General features: G+C 41.5%; 1 protein-coding gene across 8 annotated transcripts in view; it reads right to left on the reverse strand.

The window, feature by feature from the left end:
• Positions 1-15,417: 15,417 nt before the first annotated feature.
• The window catches only part of CARD11 (caspase recruitment domain family member 11), a 103,266-nt gene continuing 100,887 nt past the window's right edge, over positions 15,418-17,796 (reverse strand). For all 8 annotated transcript variants that reach the window (XM_071760478.1, XM_071760482.1, XM_071760476.1 and 5 more), the window contains 2 exons: positions 17,324-17,439; positions 15,418-16,775 (listed from right to left, as the gene is read on the reverse strand). In XM_071760478.1, the coding sequence (XP_071616579.1) occupies positions 16,571-16,775; positions 17,324-17,439 (321 nt within the window). In that variant the 3' untranslated portion in view covers positions 15,418-16,570. The remainder of the gene's footprint in view (positions 16,776-17,323; positions 17,440-17,796) is intronic.

The following is a 17,796-nucleotide window of genomic DNA, read 5'->3' on the forward strand; positions in this document are numbered from 1 at the left end:
CTTCAGTATTTAGGTGGGAACCTGGCAATCTTAAGACAACAGCAAGAAAAATTATGCCCTAATGGAATCACCTGAGTTGATAAATCATCCACCTTGTCCTTTCTGACCACTGTACTAGATGAACAAACTGAGTCAAAATATTGAACTGCTGTTACCACAGGGCAGCAGCACTCCTGGCTTATTCTGACTTATTTAAAGACATTGGGGCCCTTGAATTTCTTGTTGTGCATTCAGGTAGCAAAGCTTCTAGATCTGAAAAAGATTTATGATCTCAACTCCTTTTGCTGCTTCTCTGTTGTTGAGCCTGTGACTCTCTTTGCCTGAGGAGGTGCTGGAGTTTATATGCACTTCAAGTCCTTCCCTAAGCTGGTAGTTTTGTCATGTTAAAAGAGCCATATTCAGCTTATTGCATTCCCAGAGGTTTTCTATGGCTTTTTCAATGGCCTTCTCTGCCATAGCAGAACAAAACAGCAGAGAGAGACAAAATGAGTAATGTTCTCGTGTGGAGCAATGAAACAAGAATAGCTCAGACAGATCAACTATTTTCTAGTCAAATCATTAAGTATATTGGAATCTTCCTGTACTAATATTTTTGTTTTGTATATTTGCTGTAGGTATGTGAGATCTTTTATTGGATGTTTTCTGCAAGACTTTATGATGACTACTGTAACATGCTTTTTCTCAGAGATCCCAATTTTTTGAAATGATTGCATTCTTAATTTCCATGCAGCCAAAAAAAAACTAGTTAGGTATCTCTCAAGAAAAAACACAATTACTAGGAAATTTATATCTCATTATTTGCCTTGTCCCTTTTGACATTGCTTTAATATACAGTTGTTTGGGACACACATCCAATTTTTGGATCCAGATTCACCTGAACTCATTTTGCTTCTAACCATTGACATCAAGACATTAAAAACTAAGTCCAGACAGAGAACTAGAGAACCATGAGCTGCCTTGTAAGGGTAAGACTGGAAGAGAAATGGATAACGAGTCCTTTCAAAATGATAATTGTTTTGTTCCATTTTCCCCCTGATTTTTAACCATTCTTTCCCCTTTGCTAGCTCTGTGAGTACAGCTTGCTTCATGCTGTTTGTGAGTTCACAGATGTGGATTCTCTTGCAGTGGTGCAGCCCAGCTGCCACGAAGCAGTAAGAATGCCAAATTATGCCAAAGCTTCTTCTAGTAAATTTGTAGCCACGTTTTTTTTTTTCTTTCCCATGTGGCATTTTCAGCTTCTGTCCCACAGAGGATACATTACTCATATACATAAAATATGTGAGTTATGACACTTCATGTTGTTAATTTTCAACAAATTTCAGACTGCTTGACAGTCGCCTGTTCTCCTTCAGTACACACCAGCCAACGAGTGGCTTAGTTTACTTTCAAAACACAAAACCTCATGTTAGTCTCCAAACAATTAATTATTCAGAGAAGACAAACATATTTTTAACCCAGCCTGTGACTTCTCTCCTTATTTCATGCAACCAGACATGAGCTGTGTGATTCCAGGCATGTCCTGTCAGGCATCCCCCAGTGTGAAGTGACTGTGATTACCCACAGGGATGGGGTGTTGGGATTCTGGGAGGACAGAAAGCTCAGAAAGTGAGGTTCTGTTCAAAGGTGTTTCCTCAGAGGGCACAGGAGTGGGGTTGTGTCTCCACAGCCCTTGCTTCTGAGTTCTTCACCTGGAGCACAAAAGGAGAGAATGGGCACAGGGAGGTTTGAGCATTTGTCCTGGCGTCCAGAAAATTGTGGCATCTCAGAAACAACTAAAACCCAGCCATAAGTCCTAAGTATTCAGGCCTCTGAACAAAAGACAAGCTGTAAATAATTTTGTCAATTCAGGCACATGGTTCAGTTTGTCATCTGGGTTGTAAAACATTATCAGAAAACAAGATGAGTGACATTAAGAGGGGAAAAACAAAGCACAGATCTAAAATATGCAAAGACAAAACCAAAGAAAATGGAGCTCCCGGAGAACAGAACCTGACATGTTGGCTGCCAAGCTATGCCCATTTTTTTCTGCATTGTTTTTAAAATGACTTTTCATCTGGTGATGCAGAACCAAATATCTCCACGAGTAACATGTAGCTCCCCAAACTCATAGAAAATTAGCGAGCTTTAATGAAATTTATGCATGGCTTGCTCTTGCAGTTTCACATCTAAAGGGAAAACAGATGTTCTCTTTAGTTATTCTCTTCATGTCCAAAGGAAAGCTGTTAGTTACATTTTTTTTTGTTTGTTTGTTTTAAAAAAGACTGGTGCTGAAAAGGTTACAAATGATGCAATTTTTACAGCCTTACTCCAAGGCTCTCTGCTAACCTGAACTGCTGAGGTGACACTTGCAGATGCCTGTCATCCACTTACCAGCCTCATATTTCTTCACACCTACACTTTAGGATGAATAAATAGAACAGAGCCCACAGTATTTGCCTGACACCATTAATGGGCTGGCAGGTCAGGCTTCCAAGCCCTCTGGCTGAAAGCATTGTGCAGTTTCTCAGCCTGGGTTAGTTTGGAGGGAGAGGCAGAATGCTCATCTGAAAAGCAAGCCATTAGAGATGGCACTTAATGGGTCTCCCAAGGTTGCAGAAGGAAGAAGAAAAATCTCAGATTCCTCACCTCCTTCACCTGGCTCCCTTCCCTTACCGCTTGTTTTGTGTTCTGGCCACGTGATTTCCCACACTGCAGGTGGACAAACTTTTCTCTTTCCCTTTTTGCACAAATATTTTCAAGATGTGCAAAAACCTTGGCACTCTTGCAGGTTCCACCCACTCATGCCATGGTGCATGGGTCCACATACATCTGATGTTCCTTCTTGGCTTCCCAGGTGGGTGTGGAACACTGAGGCTTTCAGAATGCTAATTCATGGGGCTGGTATTTTTTTTCTACATGTTTATTCATTGTTCCTTGAATAGGGGGGATCCCAAGCCTTTTTTATTGCTTTGCAGCTACCAAGCGGCCATTAATACAAAAAGCTGGTCCCTGTCAACAAAAAAATGTCCCAAAAGAACAGCAAGCCCAATAAACAGTAGCTGTCAGCTTAATAGTCTTTCAAAGTATTATCCAAACAATCCTTTTTAGCCTGTGAATATTCATGGTCTTACAGATAATACGAAAGGATGCTCATAAATGTGACTATGAGCTAATTAGGAATTGTTCATTTGCAAAAATGGAGAAGGAAGGGACTCTGTCATATAGAGAAATGATAGCAAATGGTGCAAAACCCAGGCAGAACGAATGCAGAGGAGAGCTGGCAGGAACTAACCAGATGAGTGATCAGCATTTTATTCAGACGGTGCTTCAGCCTGCACCCAGAGGAGATTAAGTATCCTGTCCTCTCAGTGTAGAGGAGGAGAAATAAATCAGGTTTTACCACAAGTGGGGTGGCAGGGAGTTAATTAGGAACGGAAAAAATATATTTCAGTTTGCAAAGGAATAAAAAACGGGCAAACGAAGGAACTAAAATACATTGAAAACAGGTTGGAACCCACCTGGGAAACAGTGACTGAGAATCCTGCACAGGGAGTCTGGAGTCACAAGGGACTGCACACAACAGGTGATTTGGGCAGCTCAGCTGAAAGCTGCCATCCAGTAGCCAAATGTTGTGGCTCTGAGTTGTCATAGGGAAGCAGACATTGTCTCATGTCAGAGTCTCTCCAACAACAAAGCATATAAAACAGGCAAGGTTGCATAAAGGAAAAAAAAAAAAAGGTCCTTAGATTTCCTCTCAAAGTAGTTTTTAAAAACCACAGTTCTCATTAAAGTCCACAGGAATTGCTCTACATCTCTCAAAATTTGCCTCCCAGGATTTGTGCAAAACTGGAACGTGACAGATTCTGCCATTAAACCAAGCAAAGCTATGCAAGAAAATGAGCAGAAGCCAAAAGAAGCAGATAAGTGGTGAAGCCACCTTATTGCCCCATGTTTGGTGATTTCCATTAATGATTTAACAGTAAAGCTCAATGAAATGAGTAATAGACACGGACACATGCCAGCTAGGGCTCTGCTCTGTGTTGATGGAACACATAAATATGGATACATTAAAGCAGGAGAAACTTTCAAAGGCAATGCACCATTTATTTTTTTTCCCCCATTCCAAGCTGAGGGGAAACGTGCTTGGGGTGTGTACATCTCATGCAGATCAGTTCCTAACTATGAGCCACAAGTCCCACGCCAGTCAGATGAACAACAGCCACCGTGCTTCTAGGAGGGATAAAGGCTTCTGTTTTCCTCTGAGTTTAAGCTGTGTGTACAAGTGGGTCTGGGGACATATTTGCCTTGCAGGAGGCAAAGTCCTGGCTGTCAGCTGATGGGTGACATGCTGCCTGGGTGGCAAATGACACAGGTCCTGTGGCATGCTGGTCCAGATCTCCTGACATCCCCTGTTTGCCAAGAATGCCATAGGTTGCAGATCACTGCTCAAGAGGAGAGGATTGTGTGAATATCAATGCATGAACGTGGCCTCTGGCTGAAATATTTAATCAACGTTTAAGAGACTTTCTGCCACCAGTGAAGATCAACATTCCTCAGCTGGGGCAAGAGCTGGGAGTCACATTTCAGCAATGTATTTAGAGAGCATCAAAATATTCAGGTAGCATCTGATGATGCAAGAACAGAGTCTGTGGTCAATCACCCTTTCAGTAATTTAGGAGAGTGCCGAGGAAGGAGTCCTGGCTTTTGACTGTCTCCGTGTTTGTTATTTATACCCCATGTCATTTTGAGCTTGTTGTTTGCTTGTAGCTTTGGGCTGACAGTTCCCTGATTCCAAAGGCAATTCAGCCCCTGACAGAAAGCAGAAGAACAATGCTCAGTTCCTGTAAAACAACAGTGCTTCCCCTCCCGCTGCTGTCAGAATGCAGGGATTAGATGCAGAATAATGCAGTCCCTGATCAAACCTGCAGCTGTAATTCAACCTCTGGACAGTGCTGATGCCATAAATTTGTGAAGAAAGTGCAGCTCAAGCGATTTGTGAACAAGAGCTGGTGAGTCCAATTGAATTACAGCTGTGGGAGCAGCCGGGATCCCCCTGCACCGAATCATTACTAATGAGAGCCAGAGAATGATCACTTACAATGTTAATGAAATTGAATTTTAATTTATAACCTTGGCTAGAAGAGGAGGAAGAAATATACAACGGGTATTTGTGGGTGACAGGGCAAAAGTATAACCAGAAACCCAAAATAAGTGGAAGGAGAATGCATTCTCCTGGAAGAGACAAGATAACATTTTATATTCCAAAATATATTCATATTTTAGCAAATGGTTTGATACAGCGAGCACTGAAGAGAGCTCTTTATCACAGTTCTGATTACGAAAGAGCTCAGACAGAAACTGCCCAAATATGTTTTCTTGGATCCATTTACGATTCTCAGAAGAAGGGGAACTGTTTAGCTGATGCTCAAGCCATCAGAGCCTATTGTTTTGGCATGAAATCAGCAGAATGGTAACTACAAGCACTACTGACATACTGTAATCAATAATCACATGGAACCCTTTTTGAGCAAGTCTTCCAATTTCAGCAGTGAGTGGTTATTCAGTCTTGGAAGCAAAAGCATAATTAACACTAAATGCTGGTTTAAATAGAATAATGTTTCTTACTGTTTCCTGGGCTGAGGTATCACTCTGCTATTTTAATATCCATATTAATATTGCACTGTTTCTGCTAGGACTAGAGTAAGGCACAGGGAGTTTAAAAAAAGTGGTTTAAGATAATCTCAGATGTGTAAATGTGAGGAGACAGATGGAAATATAGAGAAGTAGAGCAAGGAACACAACATGGATGAACAAGGGAGTATTTGTGGCTCCCAACACAGGCCACACAAGTTTGAGAACTCATAATATGAATCTGCAGCTCAGGGATGATTAGAAAAGGGTGGGATGTACAATGAGAGGTCTGAGACTTGGGGTTTGCAACAAGGGTCATACAAATCAGGCAAAGTACTGGAGAGGTGCTGAAAAATAACCATGTTTCTGACTTCACATTTGTTTTATAGAAGGTAAATCAATATCTCTTCACCCCAGTGCACTTGTATCATATGGCTTTCTGTTACAAGGTGAGCAGGGCTTGAACATGTCTCTTCTGAGCTGGAAACAGCTTAATCCAAAGAAATGTTTTCTACAAAACCTCTAAAAAACTGGATTGCCTCGTGCCACAGGGTGACGGGGCCCAACCCAGCAATTTATTGTACAACCCTGGAATGAGCAGATAGAAATTATTACTATTCAAATAGTAAAACATGCAAATTGAGTGGGAATCCAGTGCTATTTGCATATATTAAACTATTTTGTTAAAATGAAGAGTATTAAAAGGAGATTTGCTATACAAGGCAGGATTTTCAACGAGATAGGGTGGTTTTAATGTGAAAAACGTTATAAAAAGAGGTGGCTAATAATGAAGGGTCATTCTCTTCTTCTGTGTGTCACAAAATTATTTCACATCAAAGTGTATTGTCATGCACACTCATTTACCCAGACTCTCATTGCCTAATTGATTTTGGAAACCCAACCTGTAAGACGTCACCACTGGAGGGAGACATCAGGCTTTTAAAAAGCTCTAAAACTTCTGCTGGCACAAACTCACTTCAGTAAGAAAGGGGGAAAAAATAATGGTTAGCAGTACAGCTGCTGCATTTGATCCAGGCTGGACACAGTAAATCACAGGTTCCAATAACAATAATAATAGAGCATGAACGAAACAGTGCCAGATTAAGAAAGATACTTAATGTTTCCACTCTGATCAATACTGCTCAAGTGAATCCTGTCCAGGTGTCTGAATTTAGTCCAGGTTAAATCCACCACCAGTATCTGCATATTCTCCTCCCACCACTCACAAGCTGTGCTTGCAAAAAAAGACACATTTGTGATGTTAAATTCTCAGGCTGATATTTCCTAACCCTTTATCTGTCTGTGACCAAAAAATATTCCTGTAGATGGCATTATTTTAGTTTTCACTTAACCCCTAGTGGCCTAGTGGCCGATTTTACAATCATTCAATTACCCTTACTGCTGCTTAAAAAAAAAAAAAAACAAACCAGAAAATAATTATTTAGTGCAGCTCAAGGTCATCAGCTGCAGGAGGATTGGGAACCATCAGACAAGCTCAAAGTCAGCACTGTTGGGCAACTAAGTGTGTGCCTGTAGTTCAGAGAGGGGCCAGGACATTCCAACTCACCATCTTCTGCTCTGAAAACCAAAGTTTTCTTGTAGTAGAACAAAAGAAACAGCTCTGCTATTAAAAAAAAACTCCAAAAACAAACCAAAAAGTAATTCTACCTGATGTCATGCAGCTTGTTCCCCAAGAGGATAATGTTGCACATGTCTGCCCAGACTCATTCTGCTGTGTGGTGCCCACAGGTGTGTTTGCACACGCACACCAACATTCACTCATTCTGCTTAAGTTACAAAGGAGCATTTCAGCAAGATAAAACATGTGATAAGAAAGAAATTCCTGTGTGAAAGACTCTCACATTTCCAGTAAGAGTGAAGAGCCCACGGAAAGTTTCAGCTCAGCTGACTGGTTTGGTTTCTGCTATGAACTTTATTGATGACACATGCTGCCAGCTGCCTCCTCACTCCTGAATGAGGCTAAGTATAAAATTATTGTAGAAAATGAATTTTTTTTTTCAAAATACATCCACATCATCTCCTCATGCAACTGCATCTCACACCTACAGTTGCAGCCAGCCATGGCTTTCCTGTTGTACTCATCATAGAACGGGGCAATTTTAGAACAATAATAGTTCAAACACAAAGCTTTAGAGTGAAATCAGAGCTGTGCTGAAAAAGGGAGCTTCACCACAGATTTTGATAGTTTTTTTCAGGCAGTTTTTAAGGAACTTTTGGTTCTCAGTGAGCCTCATTTATGGAAAGGAGATGATTAATGCAACCTTACAGCATCTGCCATCCTTTGTCGTTTTGTTGACCCATGCATTACCTTCCATAAGGCACCACATACCTCCTGACAGTAATCATCTGGTGATCTTGGAGAACTGCTGGCTGAAATTTGCAAGATGCAGCTTGTGAACTGTGATCTAAGAGCTAGGAAGAAGCAGGAAAAAACATGCATCATCATCACCATTATCTCCATTAATTTTACTGCAAGACAAAGTCTCATCCTGAAACCAGCAGATAGTCCTAGCCTGAGCATAGGCATGTGTCTGTCTGACATCCTCTTTCATTGTGCCTTTTAGCTGCTTTAGCTAAAGGTGCTGGTGAGGGCTGAGAATTTGCAGGATGTCATCTTGGAGATGTAATTTTCAGATGTGCTCAGTCTCCATGACTCTCATGGATTTCCCCAGGACTCTACCTGCAGGACTTCATGCACCAGTGGGCTCTAATTATCACAAATCTCCATATGTTTTTTTAAGGCAGGGAAGGTCATGGCTTCCTTGGTGGAAGAACCTACTGTTCTGACCATCATAATAGAAGTAGAAAGAGCTAAAAAGGAGAAAAATTCAAATCTGTACCCTTACTGCAAAGCCTGGTTCAATCTTCATGAGGTATAAAAAGTAAATAGTGGTAGTAAAATGTGATGGGAAAATCAATTGGAACAAATGAATACAGCAGCCTGTGCTGTATTCCAGCTTCTCTGGCCCATTGTTAGTGCTTTAACTAATAAACAGCAATCTGATAATGAGCAAATCAACTAAGCACCAGGATATGGCAAAGTAAATGCTGCAGAGGTGCTACAGCAGCAAAGAGAAGTCTCACCAGCATGAAGTTATTTTGGAAGAGTGCTTGGCTGCTCAGGGAAAGACCATTCCTACAGCAAGGTGGGCAGTGCTTGAAGGGCAGAGCTGTTTGAGAGAAAAAGTGCTTTAAGTCACTGAATTTGATGTTATGTTTATAAATGTGCACTTAGAACCAGGCATCAATGTTTCATGGTCATTTACTACAAGTTTACCCCACTGGCTTCCTCCAGGGTGCCAAAATGAAGACAACAACCAAAAATTGGCTCTTCAAATTTATTTTATTTTAACAATACTGTTATGTTGCTATAAAGAACTCCAACTAGGTCAAAGTCAACACCCAGCTTAGTTTCTTCTAGTGCTGATTCAGCCAGTACAGAAAAGTAATGGGATTGTGTTGATAAATCAGTTTAATTATGAGTTATTCTTTTATTTCTTACCATGTTTACTTCTTTCCTAAACATTCTTAATATCTCCATGACCACGGCTAGAAATGGCTTTGTGTATCCCTTCCTGAGCACTTCCCCATTGTGCCCTGGTGCCTTCTGAAGTGCTATGTAAGGAGTTACTCTCTGCAGGCTCTTCTGTGAGCAGGGGACTGAAGCTGACCAAGTTTCAGTGCCTGTTTCTCATTCCTTGCTCTTTTGCTGATGCCTCAGTAGATGCAATCACTGCAGGCTGTGCCAAGGATCCTTGTTAGTTCCCCACTTCTCTGAGCAAAAATTACCAGATTCCCTGACATTTCAAATAGGGAGACAAGGAGAACTGTACATAATTGATGTGAGGCCACTAGTTGCAGTGAATTTAAATCAGGAGGAGGAAGCTGTCTCCAAAGGGCTGGGTATACCCAACACTTGCCATCAAGACATGGTTCCAAAATTCCAGCATAACTGCTGATCACAAGAGAGCTTTTCTAGCAACTTGTGGAAAAGAAATTGATGGACAGAGGAGTCTTTTCCAGATTGCCAAGGTGCAAAATTGGGGTTTTTTGCCAGTGACTTGGAAAGCCAGGATGGCTGCTGCACCTGAGATAGGGACAGCTGGAGTGATGGCCATTAGTGTTCAGACTGCTTTGCAGCAATTAATTCACCTATCCTCTGGAAACAGCAAGGGAAGCAAACTGCAGCCCAAAGCTCTGCTTCCACAGCCCTTTCCAGCTTCACTACTTTACACTACTTCCCACTTTCCCTGGTGGGAACACCCTGAGCTTGGCCCCAGTTCCACCTTTTCACCCCTGGGATGGGAACTGCATTCTGCACAGACTCCTGAAGAGCCTGGAGCTGAAGAAGCTCCCTTAATAACCCCCAACTTGCAGGCTGCTGCTGCCACACTGATGGGACTCAGTGTTGCAGGTGCTTTACTGTCTGGCAATTTCATCTCATTATTTGCCCAGGCATGTTGGGGATGCTATGAAAGAGCCACTTCTCCATCTTTGTCTTTCCGTGTCTGGAGTTTGGAAGAAAATCAATATTGCTGTTTGTTGCTAAATTGTCAGACAGCTTTTGATGCTAATATCTGATGAAGCAGACATGCTGTTGGAGATATTTACGCTCAAACAGGTCCTCTGTCACCCACCATCTGCTTCTAAAGGATCTTTTTTTTTTTTTCCATTGACTAATGGTGCATTTAACCCCAGACAGCCTCTGATCTGAACATCAGAAAGTTTCTGCAGTAGAGGAACAGAGAAAAGGAGGTGGGGGAGAGAGGGTGGATGAGCTTCCTGTTTGCTTTGCTTATTGGCAGACTTGTCAAATCAAACAAAAAATCTCACTGCTTAAGGAAACTACTACTTAGATCCTTGATAGGAAGCAGTGCATCAAGGGGGACCAGCATTGCCCAGGGCTTGGAGAATCAGGCCAAGGTGTGGATCTGCCCAGAGAAGCCTCATCAGCTCCCTGTCCACTTGCTCTACCTGTACAAAGATGTTAACAACACCTTCTTCATAAAGAAGCACTGGTTCTATAGCTGCAAACTGCAGGGGTGGGAGGTCTTCTATTTGCTTTTACAGGCTGGGAAACACAGATCAGACTTTGCACCAGAGAGAGTTGATGAAAAGTCTGTGAGAATGGCAACAGATTCCTCAGTGTCTGGACCCAGGATCCTCCCTGAGGGCTAGAGGTGGTTTTGCAGAAATATCAAGTGTGACTTTAAGGAGCACAGCAGAATTCTGCAGTACCCAAAAGACATAGGGGGAAATTTTGTGTCATAGTCTTCCAGCTCTGCATATGCTAAATGAGGTTTTCTGTGCAGGGAGGTGTCAGACAGAATGGTTACCAAGTTCCTCCAAGGTGGGCAGGACTCTGACTGGTGATGCTGGTGTCACTCCTGCTGTGCCAGGAGGGATGTCCCAAGCAATGACTACAGTGATCCAAGCTACCAGAGCAAAAGCACCATATTCACTGTGCTCAAACCAAAAATCACACTGGGATTTGGTTTCCAAAGTCAAAAGGCACATTGCATTTATCCACCAGAGAGCTTCTTTTTGATTCTCCAAACAAGTCTGGCAAAGCATAAAGTTTTTCTGGAATTACAGTTGCAATTTATACACTTTCCTTATTGATTTGGTGTACTAGGTCACTGCATAGAAAAGTGAATGTAGTGGTCTGATGAGAGATATCAGGGCTACAACCCCCAAATCAGCCTGTGCATTACATGCAGTGATGAGACCAAACGAGAACTCTGGAGACTGAGCAAGCAGGAGAAATGGGTAAAACATAGTAACCTATAAGAAAGGAATCCCAAACTCCTGATTGAATTCTTCTGTGCCTTTTAATGGTATATAGCACAAAAAAAGTCCTACACTGAATGAGAGCAAGGGAGATAGCTGCACCAGGGGGTGCCCATTTGATAGACTTCAGAGTGCAAGCTGATTAATGGTGAGTGACTTGGCAAGTGACTTGCTTCAAATCACTGCAGAATCATAGAACATGGCTCTCCCAGAAATCTCAGCCCCCCAACCATGTCTTGCTTTTCCAGTCCTCAGGGGACAGCATAATAACTGCTGCTTAAACATCTCAGCCTTACTACATGCCCATGCAGAGCTGGAACCATGTGAGAGCTCCAGGGTTCCCAGCATCTGACCCCTCAGAGCTGCAGTTGCTTTACCTGCACCTACAGGTACCTTCATCCTTGCTACAGAGTTTTTCAAACCCCAGGCCATGAAAACAGCTTGGCATGGAAAAATGCAGAAACCTTGAAGAGGTTTGCAGGCATTTTTCCAGCTTTGGCAACTGTCTCCACTTAAAGTTCATAGGCAAAAAGTCTGCTTTGTGTGTGTTCCCACTCCCTTGCAAATTGTGCTGCCAGAGCTGTCTGTGCTGCAGACAGACTGACTGACAGCTTAGCCTCCAGCCAGAATTCTGATTCAAAGGAATAGCAAATTCTGTGTAATACAGTTTACATGAAATTTTTACCTGCAACAATTCCCCGATGTGCTGAACCACATCATACTGACTTACATAATGCATCATTTTAGCATCAGAGTGGAACAAAATGCAAAGCCAAATTCAGTTTGATTTGTTTCTCTTGATCATAGACATTATACCACCTCTGAAAGCTACAAGCCATTACTTCCATTATTCTGTAGCATATAAACATTAAATACTAAATCTTATTCGACAAATGATTCAATCAAATAAAATGCTTAAATGTAGGCTTTTAAAAATATTTCAACTATAAAAATAAAAAATTCAAACCAAAAAGTGTTTTTAGAGAAAAGATTGAAAGTATGTGAAATATTACTGCTTAAGTATTATTGAAATACTTTAAATTTAAAAAAAACCTAAACACTACAAGGGAAACATTTCCATAAACTATTGATTTGGATGAAAACATTTCCTAACAGAACAATATTCCATTGAAAAATTTTCAAATTGCATTTTCTAGTGGCCAATTTTTCAATGACATTTTTCAAAGAACAATCTACATCTGAAAATTTTTCAACAAGATCTTGTGAGCTCTTAAAGGAAAGAAGAAGTTGTTTTCCAATAATAAATTTTGAAAGGTGGTTCTTATTCTATGCTTTACACCTTTTTACAGAAAAAGCAGCATACCAAATATTGAGCAATGGCCTGGACTTTCTGTTAACTCCTTTTTTAACTTAAAATACAAATTGCTAAGAAGTGTTTCCAGACTTCAGATAAAAACTTTGAGTAATTTGATTTTAAATTGATTGGAAGTGTTGCTTACCTTAGACAGACACATACAACTGGTATCTGGACATGTCCCTGGCAGGCAGCTTGCTCTGAGCTCTGGTGTCCAAGCACAGCATCCAGTTGAAAGTCAGGTCTGCACCTTGGTCTTGAATTTTTCTCTTTATTAGACAAAGCTAGAGAATATATCTGAATTTCAATGGTACCTGCAAGTCCAGCTATTGATCACACATCTAACGATACTGAAACAAATACTCACACCCAGGACTTGTCACTTTACACTTTGATGGGACCAGGCTGAGAGCCTGTTCTGGATTCAGTTGTGATACTGTTTGCAACAAACATTTACAACATTTCCAATTCCTGTTTTGTTTCCTTGATCATTGCTTCCAGGTTTTCAACCATCCAATCACTCCTGCAGCTGGCTGTGCCTAGCTGGGCATTGGCATCTGTGATGAGGAGCCCAGGTCTGTGTGTATTACACGTAGGTGTGAGGAGGGAAGTGGCTGGGAGCTTTAGGCAATGCCTCACAAGTATTATGTGTGCAATATATATATATATAATATATATATATATATGTCTATGTCTATGTATGCAATGAGGTAGAGCCCAGGTTCCAAGTCTGCACATCAGCTCTGCCAGCTGGGGACCTGGAATCCATTCTCAATGCAGCACTCTGACACTCAGGAAATTCATGGCTTCTTTTCAAGCTGTAGATTTGGGTATATTTCAAAAGATGCAGAGGTTAATTTCTCCTAGATTAGATGGACAGCATTTGGATCCAGATCAGAAGTTCCTCCTCTGCTGGTGTAAATGGAAATGGCCCCTTTTGCTCTCTTGTATTTCTGGGAATGTGTTCCAGCTGGAGATTTGCTCTTTGAGTGCACATCCAGAAGTCAAAGGGGAATTTACTTTTCCGTCTTTCTCCACTGATTCAAAAAGAGATGAGGGTTATGCAATCTACAGCACACAGCTTCTCAGTCATCTTCACTTACCAGAGTCTGGGTGCCTTGCACCACACGAGTTAGACACCCACAGTGCTTCGTAGTGTGTGCAGAGCTGGGAATTTACAGGAGATGCCCTCAGATACCAAGAAGAAAAGGCTGTTCCTATCTTCACTGTGCTCTTGTTTCACAGAAATAATTAGATCTCTTGTTCTCTGCCTCAATCTCTTGTTCCACTTTTCCCATGAGGTGGTTTAGCTGTCCTAAATTACAGATCAAAAAGCTAAGTGTTAAAGGCTAGGCTAATTCTTGTTTCTTTCTGTAGTCTGTGAAAAAAAACAAGCCAGTTCAGAGGGCAATTAATCTCATCCTTAGATAGCCATCTACAGTAAGTTAGACAAATAGCTCTTAGACAAAACTCTCTTGGAGCTGTATCTCCATCGATGGGAAACAGAACTTCCTTTAGACTTTGGCATACACCTCTCCCATGTCCAAAGTGAGATTAATCACTTCCACGTCTGTTGTCTTTGTAGAGGGTTCAGAAATAAAGCTGTGGTGAGAGAAGATCACTGCAGAAGTGAGTAGGACAGTTGGAGATGCTTCATCCCCTCCACCCCAGTAGCAGTCTGTCCTAGATGTTCCACCAGATGTTACTGATCCCTGTGGCACGGCCCCTGGGACAAACATCCAAGGAGTTCTGTCCAGCAGTCAGCTGGTTGCTCCTGAAGGGATTCAGTGCTGACCTGACTGAACCTTTTCTTCTGAAGCAGCTGAGAAAAATTCTTAGTCCTTCCCATTGCTCTGTTGTGCAGTCAAAACTATCTCAAGAGGGGCAGATTCAAACCACAAGCAGCTGTTACTCAAGGCTGCATTAACAGGATGTTAGGAACAAATGCAAAATGGTTCTGGAAGGCTTCACTTTTCCAGCTGATACTTCCTTATTCCTGGTTGACCTACAAAAGGATCTCTGAAGAATAATCCAATTTGTTCTACATATGCCCCAACTGGTTGTTATTCGTTGTCCTGGAGGGAGTTGCAAATTGTCCATGCAGCCAGGACTTTGTAAAGAGATTGCAAAAAAGTAGTATCCCCCTGCCTGCAGAGTGCAAACAGATGGCATTGGGCAGGTAAAAGGCTATTATCTAGAAATGTTAGCTATGAAGAGTCCTACAAACATCAGTAATTTGAGAAAGACAGCAGCAGAAAGTGAGATGTGAACTAAAATGAACTGCTTCTAGAAAATACCATTACTTAAAAAATGATGTGCATACAAGAGCAGAGAAGCACAATCAGAAGCCAAAGTGAGTTAACCTAGGACTGACCTGAGGGACACCCACAACAGAATCTCATTGCAAGGACAACCAAGCAGTTTACCTGGTGAGGTCGACCAGGCCAGGTTTTTTGCTTGGATTCAGTTTGTCATTTTATTGCCAGCTGCTGCACACCAATCAGCTGCAGCACAAAGATGGGGGACTTGGGATGAACACAAAAGTAAACATATATTTCTTATTAAATGCACCTTAAAAGGGAGGGATATGGCAAGGAATGAAGGATTTGAGGATAATGGGATGTACAACTCCTTGTCTGCAGGTCATTTTTTATTGCATTTCAGATCAGCAATTGTGCAAGTCATGATTATCTGGTCAGTTTTATTGAATCAATTTGGCAGTCTCAATACAGTTTCTAATGTATAGAGGAAAAATTTTTAAAAGTTGTAAGAGATTTAGGAGTCTAAGTCTCACTCATTATCAGTGGAACTTAAACTCTTTGAGGAGTTAAGTGCTTTTGAAAATTGGATGTTGTCTTGTAAGTCATGTACACACTTTTGAAAACATTATCCTCCTCGGCCAGAGCACAGCATGATACTTGCTGGTCTTCTTGCTGTCAATCACAGCAGAGACTCAAGGACTGAGTGACTCCCAGTGATTACTGACTTATGAAATTCTCCTTTTCTTCTTCTCAGAACACCCCCTCCTGTTGTGAGCGGGTGTGTTGGCAGGCAATGATGTTGTAGAAAAATATAGATTTCAGTTGAGAACAGAGAAACCTGTTGTCTGGAGAAGGCACCGTGGTATTTTCCACAAGTAAAAAATGCTAAAAATTGAGAGATGTACAAATGAATACAATGCAGAGGTAGGGATAAACTGAAAACATTGGCAGATCTGGAAAGACCTGATGTACATCTGGGACAGGGGAGTCTGTTTTCCTGTAAGTGCCAGGACTACAATGGAAACCTGCAACACTGTTAAATAGAACTGGGGTATAAAAGGAAGGCAGAACTGGTATTTTAGTTCATGCCTGGAATTATAGCCAGCTTCCTTAATTGAGCATGTTCAGAATCTCAGCTCAAGGCACATCTTGACTCCATATCCTTTAGCCCAATCCTCATGCTTGATTCCATTTATGATCTCATTGGAAGTTTTCAATGAGCCAAATGAGATCCCCATTTTCAATATAATAATTTACCCCAAGCTCCCCCTCAAGATCTTTGCCCTCCTCCTGTGTTACTCAGATGTTGGCCCTTAAGAAATGCTGGTGGGCCAGAAGTTGTGGTGGTAGCTGTGGTCTGACCCACATCCCAAATCCCCAGCATCTGAGGCACTGGTTGTCCAACACATCTCCAGTTCCATTCCACACATGCAGTCTGCCAGCAGGAAGCTCCCAGCCAGCAAGGGGGAAACAGGAGGGAGCACTGGGCACCTGACAGAGAACTCCACCAACCCCTGCTCCACCTGGGGGTGTCCTTTTGTCCCCAAAGAGCTTCATTTTACTTCTTGCTTTTTTATAGCTGATCTTCATCTACCCAGATGGTTTTACGCTGCTCTTCTCCAATCCTTTCTTTTATTGTTCGGATCAGATCTTCAATGCTGCTCCATGCATCTGCCTCTACAGAAGCATAAAGACATGGAAGTGCTTCCAGTTCTTTCTCCTTCAGTCGGCACGTACGTAAAAACTCCTCTTCAGTCTCTGGCTTTGGCAAGAGTTTCCTGTATGGAAAGAGGAGACCAAAAATAAACGTCATTTTAAGTTAATCCTGCAGTCCCAGCTGTCCCATCGAGGATTTATTTTCTCCTGACTACTCACAGGCAATAAAAACAGTCAAGGACACAGCTACTCCAGGTCTATCCTCCCCTTACCTCCATGCTGCCCCCGAGGAAGAGCACTTGCTGTGAAACAATTTAAGAGGACTGAATGCAGGGAGGGTGCAAGTGTTTATGACCTTTGCTTTTCCACCTAGAATGACTTTAAGAAATGCCATGCAAGTGCTGAGTATGGAGAAAACAACTTATTCTTCAGTGCCATCCACCTACAAAGCTCATTGCTACCGGTGACAGTGAGTTAGTGCTAGATTTGGGGAATTCCTGCTTTCCCTGGTTGTAATATTTCAGCAAGGAGTCAAGGGAGGAAACAGTGCACATAGAAGCATGAAGGGAGAAGATGTTCTTTATTTCTCTCAGTGAGAACATTATTGGACTCAAGAATTACTCACTGAATAAAACAGAATATCAAATATGCAAAAGGTCTGATATGTTACCTGAATTTCTTGATGTTTTTCTCTGAGACTCTGATAAAGAGAACAATAGGATATATCCTGGCTTTGATTAAATCCTTTGTGCAGTTTATTCCAGCTTCCAGGAGACAATGCTTATTCTAAAAACAAAGTCATAACAGTGTCACAAAGGAACATCCACTGCTTTAGAATATCACAATAAAGGTACCCATACCTTATGGGGTCACTACATTTACTACTGTACTGTTTTAAAACCCTTTAATCAAATATATATTTAAACTCCAGGCTCCTCCTACTGGTTTAAAACTAGTCAATTATAACAGCTGAGCTTAATAGATTTCTGGAAAGGTTTAAAATAAAAATGGATTGATCCAAAGATGAAAAGTATTATAAAATAGCAGTTTTAGATATATACACAAACACACATACTTGCTCTTTGTTCAGAGAGAACATCTACTGCAACTACTTGTAAGAGAAAAAAACAACACTTTAATTCT

This window comes from Heliangelus exortis, chromosome 17 (assembly GCF_036169615.1).
Source record: "Heliangelus exortis chromosome 17, bHelExo1.hap1, whole genome shotgun sequence".
Lineage (NCBI taxonomy): Eukaryota > Metazoa > Chordata > Aves > Apodiformes > Trochilidae > Heliangelus > Heliangelus exortis.